Below are 18,025 nucleotides of genomic sequence, written 5' to 3'. Positions count from 1 at the left end.
AGAAAAATACAAAAATGTTTATCAGTATGCCTGGAGCAGGGGGAACAGATGGACAAAGACAAACAAAGGGATGAACAGGAGCTGGCTACCACAGACCAGGCTAGCATTGAATTCTTGGCTTGGGTTGTTTTTGTTTTTCAGTCGTTGGCATACCTTTAATCCCAGTGAAGTCTTTATGTTCTCGTTTCAACCTTCTATGTAGTGTAGGTTTACAGGTTCGTGTGTGTTACTACATCTTCTCCTGTAAGACTTGTGACTCCGATTTAGAGCAGGAAGGACAGTTATGTCCCCTCACCCTCCCATCAACACCTATCCCCAGGCCTCGAGGCCTCAGTCTCCAAGTATAGAGTTCAATGCCTGTCTCCTCTTGGCCACAGCACTCTGCTCCTGTTCCCAAGTCGCTCGCCGCTTCAAGAAGGTAGTCAGGGCCACATTCCGGGCCACATGGTGGCCAAAAGCATCTTGAATCAACTGCTGGTTCTGCTCTCCTGCAGTACGAAGATTCATAAAAATGGGTTAATTTAAGTTACAAGCACTAGTTACAAACAAGCCTAAGCTAAGGCCAAGCTCTCATAATTAGTCTCTGTGTCATTATTTGTGAACTGGTGGCCCAAAGAAAACTCTAGCTACAAAACACCTCACCCATTAAAAGCCAGATAAAGGGGGAGGGGTAAAGTGCAGAGTCTGCAAAGAGAAAGGAAAAGCAGAGCGAGACTCAGAGCCAGCCCATCCTCCTGACATCAGCTACCAGGCGCAGGAGAGGCGGTTTGGAGACATCACCCAGTGGCAGTGGAACTCACCCAGTTCAGCAGCGATTTCCTTCCGGGCCCCTAAAGCTGCTCCACTCCAGATGGCATCTAACACTCGGCTGCCATGGCGGCTACAGGCAAGAGCCACATACTGCCCCTGCATTGAGACAAGCAGGGTAAAGTCCCTCAAGGGAAGGACACAAATGTGTTTTGGGAGTGGGGGACTAACTCCAGAAGACTCGAGAGGCACAGTTAAAACAGCACAGGAACTATATATGTACCCTTCCTCCAGCCCACAGGTCGTCCTGAATGAAGCGCATTTTCTCTAAAGCTATAATGCAGGGACTGGCGCAGAAGTCTAACCTTTAGGGTCTTCAGCACACGGCGACGCTGCTTCTGCGTCACAGAGGGGCTAGTCAGGATGGCATCAAATACATGAGAACCAGCAGGGCTTTGGGCCAGAGCCAGGAGCTGTGGTCCTGTCAAGGCGCTCAGACTCCGAAGTACAAGTCCAGGGTTGGAGAAATACAACAAATGCTGGAGCAGCAGAGACCCAAGTACGGTCACTTCCCTCAGAGCTCTGGCTGCGGCCATTTCTTCCTGGGAGTACAATAAGACGGAATTAGGAGGCAGTGATCAAACAAGATGGATGAGTTCATCCCGAGAGCACTGTTGCCTTCTCTCCAAAAAGGTTAGAAATTTCAACACCTCAAACACTAAGACGCCTGGCCCCCAAATAGTCATTGGCTTGGCCCCTCCCCTACCTTACCTGATGCTCTGCAGGCACTGCCCCCTCCTCCTCCGTCAGTTCATAGTAAACCTCATAAGCCAACAGAGAGGCAAAGAGAGGCGCACAGGCTACTTGCCGGGATGAGGGCTCTGCACAGTGGAATGCCTGGATAGCAAGACAAAGCACAACGATGCTTAAGAACCATCCCATCCCTAACACAATGATTCTCTGGAAAGGAGAGGCCTAACTCAACAGCAAAGGACGCTCTGTGAGGGCAGAATCTCATTTACCTTGTTCTGTCTCCCAGCTTCTGTACTTGTAGGGATTGAACCCACATTTATCTCTCAGAGTTCTCTAACTTCTGGAGGATCAATTTCATTTCAGGGCTGTTCTTGGACTCACCTGTCTCTGTATCTGTAAGTCCCTCCACATTAAACCTCTCACATGCAAATCAGACAAATCCTAAGTAGCAGAATTAGATCGAGGACCGGCATGGATGGCTCACACGTAGCACCCACTCACCTCCAATAACAGCTGCAAGACCTGGGCTTGGTGAGTCCCAACCCTGCGGCAGGCTTCCACCAGAGCCACAACTACCCCTGGGTGGCCCTGGGCCAACACAGCTTCCAAGGCAGGACCCAGCTCCTCAAACACAAGTGACAGCTGAGAGGAAACATGGATTGAAGAATCGTTGTCAGTCAATGATGGTTAACGAAAAAGTTAATCAGAAAAATCTTCCTACTTAAAAAAAAGCTAGATAAGACATCACCAACATCAGAATTTACACTGTGCTGTGTAAGACTCAGTAGAGGAGTCACCCTAGAGGGGAGAATCTAAATGTCCCTTCTGTACAAGTCAGGGAGAACCAAGCGCAGGCAAGTCTAAAATTAAACCTGCCTTCTACTCTATGTGTCAACCCAAGGGACCACAGGACACCCCTACTCTCCTTCCTGTGGGGAGCAACAAAGAAAGGGGGAAGCTACAGCAATGGCTTCAGTGCCCCTGAGGATTTAAAGACAAGCAGCCACAGAACTTCTAGCTGCAAACTGGAACTAAGAGGACAGGCGGTCAGACCCGAGAAGCTAAAACAAATCTCAAGGAGAAGGGTGCCATGACCCTAATTTCTGGAAAACTCTCCAATAACTTCCCATGGGCAATGGGCAGTAAATTGTCAGAGAGGCAGAGACAAGCACACAATAAAATAAGGCCCCAAAGTGATGCACGCCTTTAATTCCCACACTCGGGAGACAGAGACAGGCAGAGCTCTGTGAGTTTAAGGCCAGCCTGATCTACAGAGTGAGTTCTAGGGCAGCCAGGGCTGTATACAGAGAAACCCTATCCCAAACAAACAAACAAGTAAATAAACAAATAAATAATAAGTAAATAAGGCCCAATGATTAAGAACAACAGAAAGAGACCAGGTCGCATTTCCAACTCACCAACTCAGGTGAAGTGATTGCATTCAGTAAGCGCTGCAAGGGGAAGTTAGCAATGGGATGTGCAGCCAAGGAATGCAGCTGACCCTGGAAGTGATCTTCAAAGAGGCGCTGGAGCCTCGCTGGTTCTAATACCAGCAGCACCTGCTCCAAGAGTCTGGAGCTCGTCTGATCGCGGAGAAACAGGAGTAGAGGGCTAGCGGGAAGAGTGAGACGGGGCTGGAGCAATGGCTGTTAGTTAAGACTACTACTGTGCCTGCAGAGGGCCTGGGTCCAGGGGCCCTCTTCTGCCCTCCACTGGCCCCTGCACAAATGTGGTGTGCATACATATACACAGGCAAAACACTAAGACAAATGAAATACAAATAAATAATTTTTTTAAAAAAAGCTGGTTTGGTGGTGGACAGCTTTAATCTTAGCATTCAAGAGGCAGAAGCAGGTGAGCTCAAAGCCAGCCTGGTCTATAAACTGGGATCCAGGTGAGCTGGTGCTACATAGAGAGATCTTGTCACACATAGACGAAGAATAGATTGGGGCTCAGTGGTTAAGAGCACGTTCTGCTCTTGCAGAGGACCCAAGAAGTTCAGTTCCCAGCACCCACAAGGCAGCTTCTAACTATCTACAACTCCAGTTCAAGGAGCTCTGACATACTTTTCCAGTCTCCAAGGGCACTGCACGCATGTGGTGCACATATATACATATATAGGCACAACTTCATAAATATAAAATAAAAAGAAATCTCTGTGTAGCTTTGGAGCCTGTCCTGGAACTCACTCTGTAGACCAGACTGGCCTCGAATCAGAGATCCACCTGCCTCTGCCTTCCAAGTGCTGGGATGAAAGGTGTGTACCACCACCGCCTGGCCAAAATAAAAAATATATCTTAAAATAAAACTAAGTCAGGCATGGGGAATGTAAGTTTTTAATACCAGTACCTGGGAAGCAGAGGCAGGAGGATCTCTGTGAGTTTGAGGCCAGCAGGATTACACAGTGAGTCTGTGCCTCCTGGGTGCTGGGATTAAAGTCATGCACCACTGCCCAGCAGTAACTATTGTTAAGATCAAAGAGTCTAAACTTTATTCACACAGCTCCATAACTCCATTCATCTCCCCAGCTGCAGTTACTCCTGACGACTGACCATACCTGCCATCTGCTGAAGAATTACGAGAACTCAGGTAATCAATTATAGCATCACAGAGATGAGCACAATGCTGAGGTAATTTGTGGTGTAAGATCTGTAAGGCCACTTGAAGACAAAAACTGGAGATCTTGTCGGTGATAAACACTGTAAGAAGAGGCAGAAATAATTTAATAGCTTGGCCCAAGCCCAGATTACCTGTACGATTCCCAAAACACAAGTAACAAGGAGGGCTATAGACACAAAAACGTCCATACAGAATGCCTTCTAGCATTGAACCAGACAGGCGTTAAAAGGACCTGCCGTGAGGGTCCTGCCTGGGGGAAATCCTCAGAGAAGATTACAGTCTCTTCCTACTTTCCATCTGTGGTGACGGTTAACCCTGACTGATCACTTGATGGGATTTAGAATCATTACAAAAACTACCTCTGGGCATGTCTGTGAGTTTCTAGAGTAGGTTAATTGGGGGGGGTGGGAGGGGGCAGAGAGTGGGACAACAACCGCCCAGTATGTGGGTAGCACTAGCTGTGGCTGGGGTCCTAGACCAAATAAAAAAGAAAACACAGCTGAGCAAAGAATTTATTTACCTCTGCTTCCTGACTGTGGCTATAGTACAGCTAGCTACAGCCATGATAACAATGGCTATTTTGGTCAGGTATTTGTCTCAGGAACTTGTAAATTAACTAATAATCTTTTTACCTGCAATGTCCTTCAGAAAGCAGGCACTCAGGTCCTGAAGGTGATTCAAGAAGGTTTTAGGAACCTCAAAATCAGTGCGCTTACATTCCCGAGCTGAGGTCCTTTGTGTTTCTAGAGAAAGACCAAGAGCATGAGCAATAGTGATATTACAAATAGGAAGAACTCCACAGAATAATAATGACTCAATTTAGAGATGCAGGACAGAGGTAATACAACTCAATGTTTCTTGTGGATGAGTAAAAAATTGTTTTAATTTTTCTAAGGATCTTCAACTTCCTTCCCTATGGTCTAGGGATCATATTTCTCAGTCAGGTATTTAAAGTAATCCAAATTCAGACCTCATTTATACTCTAACCTTATTTTCCAGAATCCTAAAATGTAGGTCATATCCTATGACTGTACCATGAGACAAAGTTAGTGGTCTCAGTCAGCATTTTTTTAATAAAATAGAGAATAAAATTTAAAAGGAAAGAAAATATCAGAAAAACAGAAAAGGTATCTTTTCCTGAACTTTTGTTTGAATTCAACACACACACACACACACACACACACACACACAGACTGAAAACACATCACGGAAGCCAGGCCGTGGTGGTGCACGCCTTTAAGCCCAGCACTTGGGAGGCAGTGGCAGGCAGATCTCTGTGAGTTCAAGGCCACCCTGGTCTACAAGAGTTAGTTCCTGGAGTCGGGGCAGTGGTGACCCATGCCTTTAACCCCAGCACTCAGGAGACAAAGGCAAGGGGACCTCTGTGAGATTGAGGCCAGCCTGGTTGGCAAAGAGAGTTCCAGGATAGCCAGGGCAACACAGGGAAACCCTATTTCAAAAAAGAAAAAATAAATAAATAAATAAATAAATAAATAAATAAATAAATAAGGGTTAAAAGTCAATCTCCTAGGCAGTGTAAAGGTATGCATCCCTGATTCCAGTATTTGAGAGGCTGAAGCAGTGAGTTCCAGACCTTGTCCAAAGGGAAAAACAAAACAAAACAACAACAACAAAAAAAATCAAAACCGAACAGCAAATAGGCAGGCATGGAAGCACAGGTCTGTAACCCCAGCACTCGAAAGGCAGAAGCAAGCAGAAGGAAGCGTTGAAGGCCAGCCTCTGCTACATTCCCAAGTCAAAAACCAGCCTAGGTTATACGGGAGACTCTGTCTCAAAATAAAGTGTCAGGACCAGGAAGGTTGTGGTAAGGGAGATTGCGGCTAAGCCTGACAACCTGAGTTCAATATACAGAACCTGAAGAACCTGAACGGTGGAAGGACAACCGACTTCCCCAAGTTGTCTTCTCCCCTCCAGAAGCACATGTATGTGCAGAAGGCACATAATTTAGTGTGTACACGCGCACATACATATTTTAAAAATTAAAAAAATAAATAAATTTCTTACTGAGAGTTGTGGAAATAAAAATGGGAAATCCATTGCTTTAAGTGAATTATCTCCTCACCCTGTCCCTATGCGAGTAGCTGCTCTCTAAGTATAGGCACACCCTTTCGTCTAGCTGTCTAGACACACTGTTCTTTGGCCTTCTAGGCTCTGCCCCACTGTTCCGCTAATTCTTCACGGCCAAACTCCACCATGAAGATTAACTCTTCCATTTACTGGCTTCTGAACTCCCGAAACTCTCCTGCTCACCAGGCCCACTTCCTTTTCGTAAAATACTACTTACCAGATGACTGGGAAGCACGAGACCTGGTCCTCTCAGACTCCAGGAGAGTACCTCCTAACACTTGCAGCAGAGTTCTGACCACGAAGCTTCCATGCGTGTCTCCACAGAAGAAAAGAAAATCGTCAGACACTTCAGCGGCTAGTCCCAGGACTAGCTCCTCCAGGGTCTGCAAGGGACCATGCTTCCCATCCTCTTCCTCCTCCTCCTCCTCCGCTTCTGCAGGACTCCTTAGCAACCGAGGCAACTGCAGCAAAGCACTTTGCAAAACGTGGACCCCACACCGATGACAAGCCACGAAGCGCAACTTGGGGCGCAGAGCAGCCCACACTCGACAGAGAGGTTTCAAAGGACTGAACCCCAAAAGTTCCTGCAGCATTTCGCTACCAGTCCTGTTCGTGGCCAAGGCTAGAGCCTGAGCCTCCACTTCCTTCAAAATATTGCGCACCATCAAGTCTGAAAACACGAGGAAACAGACCGTTAGAGAAACGGAGAGAAGAATATGGCTTAACCATCACTTAGCCAAGAACTCCCTGGGATTCCCTCTGAAAGTTCCCTGCGTGGGTTGGGTTTTACAATTACTCCACGGCGTAGCTGCTCCTACCTCGTTCTTCCGCGGCGTCGGGAGCCTCTTTCAGCGCTGACAGCGCCCGTCGGAAATACCCGAGCGCATCGGGACTCAGGTGCGGGAGAGCCTCTGGGGCCTGTTCCCCGCGCGCGGCAGCCGCCGGCGGCCGGGGACACCCATCGCGGCCCGGAGGGGGACGCCCGGAACCCGGGGCCCCGCGCCCCCGTCGGCCGGCACCCGGGAACTGGCGTCGCGCCTTGTGAACCGAGCGCGGACCCAGCCCCATGCGTGCTCCGGGACCTCGCCTCCTCCACGCTTCCGGGAAGCAGCTCCCACAGCCGCCGGCGTCGCACTGCTGACGCACGGAAACGTCATAGTTCTGCGACGACACGGGCGAGCAAGGTGGGCGTGTCTACGGGGTGCGGGTTTGCGTTTGCCGATTCCAAATAGCTGGGCCCAACCCGTGATCTCCCGGGCTCCACTCGCTTCGCCTAGTTCTAGCTCATCCGCACCCGCACCGATTTCTTCCCCAGGCACGCACTCTCACCCTGACGTGGCCAGAATCAAGGTTCTCGAACTATACGTCCCGCTCCACCCCCTGGGACGATAAAAATTCTCGAGCTACAGGTCGGGCGAACTAGACAGACAGAACCCCAGAGTCAGCGTCTGCGGCAGGTAAGGCTCACAGGCTCTGTCCACTTACAGGTCAGGGCTTCGCGGTTCCCTGTGGAACTGCAACGGTAGCCAGAACTCCAGAGGGAGGGCCCAGGACTCTTCATGGACATAACTTATTGGACAGACTCGCCAGATTCCCCACCAAGTTAGCCCCACTCTGAGGGTCGCGTATGTGTAGCCCGGGAGAGGCTCCACCCAGCCCTGTGCCTGGGTGAAGACAACAGCCTGGCCTGGGACCTGCCCTCAGCTATCCACCTGAGGATATTTCTCTCCCATCAAAATACTGCAAGCTTAGCAAAGACCTGTCTCTGCAGACAATCTGCAGGATTCCTTCAAAGCGACTCTTAACTCCACAGATATCCCCGTTTGACGTGAGACATGGTAGCGCCTATGAAGGGCCAAGTGTGTGTGGTAACTGGTGCCTCCAGGGGTATTGGCCGTGGCATTGCCTTACAGCTCTGCAAAGCAGGGGCCACAGTGTACATCACCGGGCGCCATCTGGACACCCTTAAAGCTACTGCCCAGGAGGTGAGTGACCACCTGAATTTCTCATTGTGATTATTACTCATCACTTGCTTGATCATGATATCTCCCGAAAAAAATTACTAATATTTACAGAGTGCATACAGTAAACTATATAGAGGTGAATTTTTCTGCCAAGTGGGTTTAAGCAGAAGAAAAGTCTTGGTTTGAGAGTTTCAGGTTTTGCGAAGAATTACAGTGACTTCCTGTAATTTAGGCAAGACTTGCTGAACCAAACCTGTTTCATTTCTTTTTGTTTGTTTATTTTTTTTTTTTTAATATTTATTTATCATGTATACAATATTCTGTCTGTGTGTATGCCTGAAGGCCAGAAGAGGGCACCAGACCTCATTACAGATGGTTGTGAGCCACCATGTGGTTGCTGGGAATTGAACTCAGGACCTTTGGAAGAGTAGGCAATGCTCTTAACCGCTGAGCCATCTCACCAGCCCCCTTGCACTGGCTGCCCTAGAACTCACTGCGTAGATCCAAGCTGGCCTCGAACTCACAGAGATCCGCTTACCTCTGCCTCCTGAATTCTAGGATTAAAGGCCAGTGCCACGCGCCCCCCCACACACACCATGAGAGTTTACTTCTTAACTGGATTTCAATAAAAACAATACTCAAGTGACCAAGTGATAACTTGATAACTCGGTAACCAGAGTTACCAAGTGATCAAACGCAATTTTTAAAATTTTATTTATTTATTTATTTAACTTATTTATGAGTGCTCTGTCTGTATGCATGCCTGCAGGCCAGAAGAGGGCATCAGATCCCTTTATAGATGGTTGTGAGTCACCATGTGGGTTCTGGGACTTGAACTCAAGACCTCTGGAAGAGCAGCGCCAGTGCTCTTTTTTTTTTTTCTTTTGGTTTTTCGAGACAGGGTTTCTCTGTGGCTTTGGAGCCTGTCCTGGAACTAGCTCTTGTAGACCAGGCTGGTCTCGAACTCACAGAGACCCACCTGTCTCTGCCTCCCGAGTGCTGGGATTAAAGGCATGCACCACCACCACCCAGCTGCAGCCAGTGCTCTTATCGGCTGAGCACTCCAACCCCTCAAACACAATTTTTACTATTACAAGATAGGAGTCTAACAGGAAGTCAGATTTAGAAACCAGTCATTTCAATGTACATGTGCACAGAATGTTTGCTCTAGGGGCACTGGACAGGCATCTAAATGATAAAGGTAGTTAGCTCTTTAGACAGGCTTACCTGGAACTTGCTGTGTCGACCAGGGTCAAACTCAGAGATCTCTTGAGTGCTGGGATGAAAGGTGTGTGCCCCCACATGTAGCTTAAGAGAAGGCATTATTAAATCAAAACAACTCTGGCCGGGCGGTGGTGGTGCACGCCTTTAATCCCAGCACTCGGGAGGCAGAGGCAGGCGGATCTCTGTGAGTTCGAGACCAGCCTGGTCTACAGAGCTAGTTCCAGGACAGGCTCCAAAGCCACAGAGAAACCCTGTCTCGAAAAACCAAAAAAAAAAAAAAAAACAACTCTGAGATTCCATCTTACAGCTTTAAGAATGGCCAAGATCAAAAACACTGATGACAACTTATGCTGGAGAGGTTGTGGGGAAAAGGGAACACTTCTGCATTGCTGGTGGGAATGCAAGCTGGTACAACCCCTTTGGATGTCAGTGTGGCGATTTCTCAGAAAATTAGGAAACAACCTTCCTCAAGACCCAATAATACTACTTTTGGGTATATATCCAAAGGATGCTCAATTGTGCCACAAGGACATGTGCTCAGCCATGTTCATAGCAGCATTGTTTGTCATAGCCAGAACCTGGAAACAACCTAAATGTTTCTTGATCTAAGAATGGATTAGAAAAATGTGGTAGCCGGGCGATGGTGGCGCACGCCTTTAATCCCAGCACTCGGGAGGCAGAGGCAGGCGGATCTCTGTGAGTTCGAGACCAGCCTGGTCTACAGAGCTAGTTCCAGGACAGGCTCCAAAGCCACAGAGAAACCCTGTCTCGAAAAAAACAAAAAAAAAAGAAAAGAAAAGAAAAATGTGGTACATTTACACAATGGAGCACTACACAGCAGAAAAAAATGACAGCTTGAATTTTGCAGGAAAATAGATGAAACTAGAAAACATTATTTTGAGTGAGGTAACCCAGACACAGAAAGACAATTATCACATGTACTCACTCATAGGTGGTTTTAAAACATAAAGCAAAGAAAGCCAGCCTACAGACCACAATCCCGGAGAACTTAGACAACAATACGACACTAAGAGAGACTTGCATGGATCTAATCTACATGGGAAGTAGAAAGTATAAAAAGACAAGATCTCCTGAGTAAATTGGGAGCATGGGGACCTTGGGGGAGGATAGAAGGGGGAAGGGAGAGACAGGGAGGGAAGCAGAGAAAAATGTAGAGCTCAATAAATATCAATAAAAAAAGAGAAGGCATTCTTGAGGTGGTTTTTATGTGTATTAGTGTTCTGCCTGCATGTATGTCTCTCTGAGGGTGTCCAGAGTTCAATTCCAGCAACCACATGGTGGCTCACAACCATCTGTAATGAGATCTGGTGCTCTCTTCTGGCCTGCAGGCATACATGCAGACAGAATACTGAGAACATTGTATACATAATAAATAAATAAATATTTAAAAAAAATAGTTTATGCCTGATAGCTTTGATTTTTAGTTACCAAGTCAGAGCATTGGCTGGGTAAGAATTCCGAGGGAGTAGTAAAAAGAGGGGCATGAGTATTAGAAAGGAAAAAAGAGAATAGTTACTTGTTTCTGAGAGTGGGTGTCATACCTTGTCTTACCCTGGAGTGGCAGAGGATTTACCAAGGTCCTGCTTATGAAATCCAAGGTCCCATCTACCTGGCTCTTTTGCAGGAGGTCCTACTGTGGAGAAATTTTTAAAATGGACACCAGGGGGAGCCATTGCACGCCACATTTTCCCAGCTGTTGGCCGAGTGCTGTGTTTACCTTCTCAGTTCCTAAACTCACTTCAGTTAGGGAAATGACACTGCTCAGAGCTCATACTCCCTGTTCCTCTCCAGGCACAGTCCCTCGGGGGCCGGTGTGTGCCGGTGGTGTGTGATTCAAGCCAGGAGAGTGAAGTGAAAAGCCTGTTCGAGCAAGTCGATCGGGAGCAGGAGGGGCGGCTAGATGTGCTGGTCAATAATGCCTATGCTGGTGTCCAGGTATCTTTGGAACCTGAAACAGCTCGACACCCCAGACCTCCCCCAAACCCACCCTGAGTCTTTACCTCCATTTGTTGTCCCACTATCCAGCCCTTTGTAACTTCCTGCCTTCAGATGGCCAAGAGTCACCCTCCCTGTCTTCCTGTCTTTCTTCTAGGCTATCCTGAACACCCTCAACAAGCAGTTCTGGGAAGCACCTGCCTCCCTCTGGGATGATATAAACAATGTTGGACTCAGGTGTGTGCTTCACTCCCAGAACCAAGGTTCTTCCCCTTTAGGTTGCCCCAGACCCAGGGTCTTTGTTTATTTGTTTGGTTGGTTGGTTGGTTTTGTTTTGTTTTTTAGAGACAGGTTTTCCCTGTGTAATAGTTCTGGCTGTCCGGAAACTCACTTTGTAGACCTGTCTGGCCTTGACCTCAAAGTGCTCTGACTGCCTCTGCCTCCCAAGTGCTGGGATTAAAGGCATGGACCACCACCACCCAATTCAGTTTTCAAACAAGATCTTACCCTTGCTCCTCCCTCAGTCTTTGCCCACCCAAGTACAAGTTCCAGAAGGGAGTATCCTCTCAGTGTTGTGTGTATTCCGTAGGCTATGGTTTTAGAAATAGTTAAAAGGTTCAAATTGACTAAATGGATGGACTAGTTAATACAGTATTGTTTGATGTTAAGTCGTAGGTGCCGCAGTAGAGAGAGAAGCTTACTGAGATGCTAAGCCTTCATTTTCCAAAGGAACAGAGGGGGTACAGCCTTCTTGGAAAAGGATGACACCCACCTAGCTTGTTCCAGTTACTTTATTCAAACATATACAAGGTTAATTGGAGCTGGGAAAGGTTCCAACTATCAAAGTCATCTCGTTCTTGCTGCCCATGAGAGCAGACAGCCCACACAAATCTCAGTCCCTTTTGACTGTGGCAAGCCATAATCAAAAGTAAGAATTCCAAGTCTGCCAGTACTCCGTTCAGACCGAGGCCAAGCTCTTACATAGCACCAAGTACAGACTCCAGAGAAACAACTCTTCAAGGTTTAAACAGTCTCAAAACAATTTCTCAACCTATACTGATCAACCCAAACATAGCAAAGCTTGGCTGAAACATTTCACTCCAAGCCAGACACAAAGGCTTCACTCCTTTTCTTTAAACCGGACATAACGGCTTTTCATAGTGCTACAGTGTGGGGTGTATATGTGCATGTCAGGTCTTATCTCTTTGGGCATATGTATATTGTGCTTGGTCCTCATTCCTCTCATCCCCGATGCCCTCTCCAGTCGGTTCTCTCTCTTCCCCAGTTAGTCCTACTGTTTTCTGTTTCCCTCTCTATTTGGCACCTCCTCAGGCCTCTTCTTCCCTCTACAGTTCTCCTTATACCTATAAATACACATGTATACACATGTGTGGACTCATATATACACACATGTAATTTTAGACCTAGAACCCAAATATGAGAGATAACATGGTATCTGTGTTTCTGAGTCTGGCTTGTTTTGTTTAATATAATGGTTTCCAGTGCACGAAGTGGTGGCGCACACCTTTAATCTCAGCATTCGGGAGGCAAAGACAGGCAGATCTGTGAGTTTGAGGCCAGCCTAATCTCCTATTAATATCAGGACCCCCATGGCTAATTAGTAACAATAATAATAATTATATGTTTTCCACTTGTATATATTTTCCTGCAAATGTCGTGGTTTCATTTTCCTTTGCAGCTGTACAAAATTCAATTCCGTATATGTACCACATTTTTTATCCACTCATTAGTTGATGGATGTCTGTGTTGGTTCCATTTCCAGACTATTGTGAATAAGTCAGCTCTAGAAATGCAAATATCTCTGTGGTTTGTTGGCCTAGACTCCTACCCACATGTGGGATAGCTGGGCCACGGTCTATTTTCCTTTTGTGAGAAGTCCCCTCACTGGCTTCCACAGTCACAGCACAGTAACATTCTCACCAGCAGTGTGTAAGGGTTCCTCTCTGCCCACGTCATCACCAGCAGTGTGTAAGGGTTCCTCTCTGCCCACATCATCACCAGCAGTGTGTAAGGGTTCCCCTCTGCCCACGTCATCACCAGCAGTGTGTAAGGGTTCCCCTCTGCCCACGTCATCACCAGCAGTGTGTAAGGGTTCCCCTCTGCCCACGTCATCACCAGCAGTGTGTAAGGGTTCCCCTCTGCCCACGTCATCACCAGCAGTGTGTAAGGGTTCCCCTCTGCCCACGTCATCACCAGCAGTGTGTAAGGGTTCCCCTCTGCCCACGTCATCACCAGCAGTGTGTAAGGGTTCCCCTCTGCCCACGTCATCACCAGCAGTGTGTAAGGGTTCCTCTCTGTCCACGTCATCACCAGCAGTGTGTAAGGGTTCCTCTCTGTCCACGTCATCACCAGCAGTGTGTAAGGGTTCCTCTCTGTCCACGTCATCACCAGCAGTGTGTAAGGGTTCCTCTCTACCCACGTCATCACCAACAGTGTGTAAGGGTTCCCCTCTGTCCACGTCATCACCAGCAGTGTGTAAGGGTTCCTCTCTGTCCACGTCATCACCAGCAGTGTGTAAGGGTTCCCCTCTGCCCACGTCATCACCAGCAGTGTGTAAGGGTGCCTCTCTACCCACGTCATCACCAGCAGTGTGTAAGGGTTCCTCTCTGTCCACGTCATCACCAGCAGTGTGTAAGGGTTCCTCTCTGTCCACGTCATCACCAGCAGTGTGTAAGGGTTCCCCTCTGTCCACGTCATCACCAGCAGTGTGTAAGGGTTCCTCTCTGCCCACGTCATCACCAGCAGTGTGTAAGGGTTCCCCTCTGCCCACGTCATCACCAGCAGTGTGTAAGGGTTCCTCTCTGTCCACGTCATCACCAGCAGTGTGTAAGGGTTCCTCTCTGTCCACGTCATCACCAGCAGTGTGTAAGGGTTCCTCTCTGCCTACGTCATCACCAGCAGTGTGTAAGGGTTCCTCTCTACCCACGTCATCACCAACAGTGTGTAAGGGTTCCCCTCTACCCACGTCATCACCAGCAGTGTGTAAGGGTTCCCCTCTACCCACGTCATCACCAGCAGTGTGTAAGGGTGCCTCTCTACCCACGTCATCACCAGCAGTGTGTAAGGGTTCCTCTCTGCCCACGTCATCACCAGCAGTGTGTAAGGGTTCCCCTCTGTCCACGTCATCACCAGCACTTGTGAACTATTTTCTTGGTGATAGCCACTCTGCCTAGGATGAGATGGAATCACAAAGCAGTTTTAATTTACGTCCTCCAATGGCTGTAGTTATTTAACATTTCTCTGGTATTTATTTTGCAATTTGAATTTCTTCTCTTGAGAACTTTCTGCTCGGGCCATTTGCTCATTTACTGGCTGGTTGATTTGGTTTTTGTGTGTTGGTTGTTGCTGTTTTGTAACAAGGTCTCATCTGCCCAAGGCTGGCATGAAATTCACTGTGTAACCAAGATGTCCTTGAATTCCCCATTCTCCTGCCTTCGCCTCCAGAGTGCTGAGATTATAGGTTTGTCCCATTAACCCAGCTGACCAGATACATGGCCTAATTCGCCCTGAACTATTTTATGTTTATAGTGCAAGATCCCCTTTCATTCATTATGTTTGTCATGTAGATCACCCTTTCTCATCTGCCATTAATTGTATCAGTTTTCTCCTTGGAATGGCCTATTCCTAATTCCCCAGGTCCTCACCGGCTGCTACACAGTCTCCTATGGTGCTGACAGTAGCTACTGAGGACTCAGGAAGCAACTGAACCAGCATCCACACAATTCATTCCTTCTTCTCTGCCCCTCTTCTAGAGGCCACTACTTGTGTTCTGTGTATGGGGCACGGCTGATGGTACCAGCTGGCAAAGGACTCATCGTGGTTGTCTCCTCCCCCGGGGGGCTGCAGCATATGTTCAATGTCCCTTATGGTGTGGGCAAAGCTGCGGTAAGGACCAGGGCATAGGAGCCAGGGAAACAGACAACAGGGTTGATAGTTGATCTGGTCCCCACTGATCAGAATAGTAAGACCGGTGACCTTCATCTCTCTCTCTGCCCTACCCACTGATAGTCCCTTTGCCTGGGCCTCCCTCCATCTGCCAGAGTAGGTTTCAGATGTGGGAAGAGGAGTACCAGAAACATCAGGGCTCTCAAGAAGGATGGGGGCCGGGGATATCCTCGTGGACTGAGGGAGAGCAGAAAAGGAGGGTGAGTTAGGCAGGTGTCCAGGTTCTTATTCTGCCTTCTCTCCCTCCACAGTGTGACAAATTGGCTGCTGACTGTGCTCACGAGCTACGGCGTCATGGAGTCAGCTACGTTTCTCTGTGGCCAGGGTTTGTGCAAACAGAACTGGTGAAGGAGTTTATAGAAAAACAGGAAGAACCAGAGGATCCTGTGTTTAAGAAGGTTGGCATGGGCCAAGCAGTGGTAGTGCATGCCTTTAATCCCAGAACTCGGGAGGTAGAGGCAAGCGGATCTCTGTGAGTTTAAGGCCAGCCTGACTACAGAGTTAGTTCCACTTCCACAGCAGGCTCCAAAGCTACAGAGAAACCCTGATTCAGAAAGACAAAAAGAAAAAAGAAAAGAAGAGGCAGTCTCTCCAGACAGTACCAAGTATAAGCATGCCCCATGGTGGCAGGCTTTCTGTAATTCCAGCACTCAGGAGGCAGAGGCAAAGGGATCTGTGCGACTTCAAGGCCAGCCTGACTGAGTTCTAGGCCAGCCAGAGCCACAGAGTGAGACTCTAGCTAAAAAGAGAAAGAATAAATGTTCCCACTCATCAGGTGCTTACTAGGGCAGACACAGGCTGAGCATGTGCACACATTATTTCCTCAAATCTTGTAAGGCAGATAGTAACTCCATTTTATAGACAGACGTTAAGAAACCTGATGCTGGGCTGGAAATGTAGCCCAGTGGTAGAGCGATTTCTTAGGCACAGGCTCAGCTCCTGGCAATGAGTAATGAAGAAAGGAAGGAAAGAAACATGCTCCATAGTACACATCGCCACAGGAAAGGCTGTCTGACGCCAAAGCCCGCATACTTGGCCTTGCCCTCATCTACCTTAGAAGGTCCAGCACTAGTTGTAATGATCTGATCCTTCCATTAGTAGGGGCAGTGGCCCTGGGTCCAGGGTCCAGGGCTCACATGAACATGGGAAAGGTGGCTCCAGTGTCGTTTAAGACATGACCTTGCAAATCCTGCTTAGGATTGTGTCCTTCTGGGACAGAAGGTGAAAATGGAGAAGGCATAGGAAGCGCTCTTGGAAATTAACCCCTAACTTCTCAACCCATTTTTTAGGCCAAATCAGATTTCTCATCGGCAGAAAGCACAGAAATGAGTGGCAAATGCGTGGTGGCCTTGGCAACAGGTGACGACATTGGGGTGACAAAGTTCGACCACAGGGCGCTGACAGCCAGCTTCTTATTTTGGTTTGGGAGGTGATTGGACGCTCTTGTCAGGATTCCTGGTATGAGGTGTGAGGTCTCTGAACTAGCTGCAGGGAGGCGTGGCCGAGAGCCTTTGCCTGAGCCTTATCCCAGTCAGCCAAACTCTGTCACTGCCCACCTCCCAGCGCCCACCATTCCTAAGTGTATGTGTGCCCACAGACCCCCATATCCTGGACTTGAGCGGGAAGGTGCTGCCATCCTGTGACCTTGCCCGGCGCTATGGCCTTCGGGATGTAGATGGTAAGCAGTCACTCTGGGCCAGCCTTACCTGATGAACCGGACCATTACCCCTTGCCCTCAAGTTGTCAGCTGGCACTGCGGTGTGTCAGGAGCAGAAAATAAGGTCTAATTGTCTTTCTGTTGATCCCAGGCCGCCCTGTCAAAGACTATTTTTCTTTGGGCTACATCCTCTCGCATGTCTCCAGCCTGGGATGGCTGACCTCCTACCTGCCTGGCTTCCTCCGTGTGCCCAAGTGGATTGTCACCCTCTACACCAGCAAATTCTAAGCTCCTGGCCTGCTGTCCCAGCCAACCAGGTCCTCTTGTCACCGAGGCTCAGGTGTTGGGGCTGTCTCAGTGGAACGAGGCAGTCCTCTCCCACACCCGTGTCCTCCTGGGAGAGAGGACAGATGCCGGGCACCTAGTGAGTTCTGGGGGCTCCAGTAGGCTCTTTGTGCCTTCGTCTTCCCTGTCCCTACAGTACTGAAAAGTCCTTATAAACAGAAGCTAATAAAGGTCTTATCTCCCCTTCAGTGTGTTTGTGAGCTCTGATTCTGTGTTAAAACAAAGTGCTAGATATTTGAGAGAAAGAGTCAACGATGTAAAAATGTGTAGCTTCTCAGGCTGAGATGATTCAGTAGACACAGCTCTTGCTGAGCAAGCATGAAGACCAGAGTTCAAATCCCAGAACCGTTTAAAACTGGATGCAGTGGCAGCATGCCTGTATGGAATAGGAGACCCAGGTGGAAGAATCCTGGATGCTCTCCAGCCGCCTAGCCTGGTGTTCACAATGGCGAACAGCTAAAGACCTTGCCTAAACAAGGTAGAAGGTGAGCACCAGTAGCCAGGATTGACCAACACATGGAGCATGTACCCAAATTCATATGTACATGTATAAACACAACAGGTCCTTTAATCCCAGCACTGGGAAAACAACCAGGAGGATCCCTGAATTCCAGCCAGTCTGGTCTTCAGAGTGAGTTCAATGACAGCTAGGGCTACACAATGAAGTTCTGTCTCAAAAAAATAAAAAATTTAAAAGTAGGGTCAG

At 48.2% G+C, this 18,025-nt stretch overlaps 2 protein-coding genes across 3 annotated transcripts; one reads left to right on the top strand and one right to left on the bottom strand.

The window, feature by feature from the left end:
• Window positions 1–2: 2 nt before the first annotated feature.
• Window positions 3–7,338, bottom strand: Nop9 (NOP9 nucleolar protein). Its single transcript, XM_075950264.1, has 10 exons — window positions 7,026–7,338; window positions 6,425–6,877; window positions 4,752–4,862; window positions 4,058–4,199; window positions 2,919–3,111; window positions 2,002–2,142; window positions 1,519–1,644; window positions 1,113–1,349; window positions 801–906; window positions 3–488 (listed from the first exon to the last, which is right to left on the bottom strand). The coding sequence occupies exons 1-10, from the start codon at window positions 7,273–7,275 to the stop codon at window positions 331–333; spliced, it is 1,917 nt and encodes a 638-aa protein (XP_075806379.1). The 5' UTR covers window positions 7,276–7,338; the 3' UTR covers window positions 3–330.
• Window positions 7,339–7,362: 24 nt separating this feature from the next.
• On the top strand, window positions 7,363–17,507 carry Dhrs1 (dehydrogenase/reductase 1). Of its 2 annotated transcripts, XM_075950263.1 has the most exons (9): window positions 7,365–7,664; window positions 8,021–8,192; window positions 11,208–11,351; window positions 11,509–11,588; window positions 15,125–15,257; window positions 15,569–15,715; window positions 16,607–16,676; window positions 16,915–16,995; window positions 17,126–17,507. In XM_075950263.1, exons 2-9 carry the CDS (start codon window positions 8,043–8,045, stop codon window positions 17,260–17,262), a joined length of 942 nt encoding a protein of 313 aa, XP_075806378.1. In that variant the 5' UTR covers window positions 7,365–7,664; window positions 8,021–8,042; the 3' UTR covers window positions 17,263–17,507. The 2 variants fall into 2 exon arrangements, with proteins under 2 accessions (XP_075806377.1, XP_075806378.1); XM_075950262.1 differs by lacking the exons at window positions 15,125–15,257; window positions 15,569–15,715; window positions 16,607–16,676; window positions 16,915–16,995; window positions 17,126–17,507 and having other exon boundaries at window positions 7,363–7,664; window positions 11,509–14,653.
• Window positions 17,508–18,025: the final 518 nt, after the last annotated feature.

Source organism: Microtus pennsylvanicus, chromosome 15, assembly GCF_037038515.1.
Source record: "Microtus pennsylvanicus isolate mMicPen1 chromosome 15, mMicPen1.hap1, whole genome shotgun sequence".
NCBI classification, from domain to species: Eukaryota; Metazoa; Chordata; class Mammalia; order Rodentia; family Cricetidae; genus Microtus; species Microtus pennsylvanicus.
Note: the sequence above shows the minus strand (reverse complement) of the source record. Positions and strands in the feature narration are given on the sequence as shown.

What these genes read in the sequence shown, in the direction of transcription:
- Dhrs1 (XM_075950262.1), top strand. Translation starts at nt 13,205, where the DNA reads ATGTGGGATAGCTGGGCCACGGTCTATTTTCCTTTTGTGAGAAGTCCC.
- Nop9 (XM_075950264.1), bottom strand. Translation starts at nt 7,275, where the DNA reads ATGGGGCTGGGTCCGCGCTCGGTTCACAAGGCGCGACGCCAGTTCCCG. An exon ending in CTTTCTGAAGGACATTGCAG is followed by an intron (nt 4,200 to 4,751) that starts GTAAAAAGATTA and finishes CTCTTCTTACAG; the next exon opens with TGTTTATCACCGACAAGATC. An exon ending in AATTCTTCAGCAGATGGCAG is followed by an intron (nt 3,112 to 4,057) that starts GTATGGTCAGTC and finishes TCTTCCCGCTAG; the next exon opens with CCCTCTACTCCTGTTTCTCC.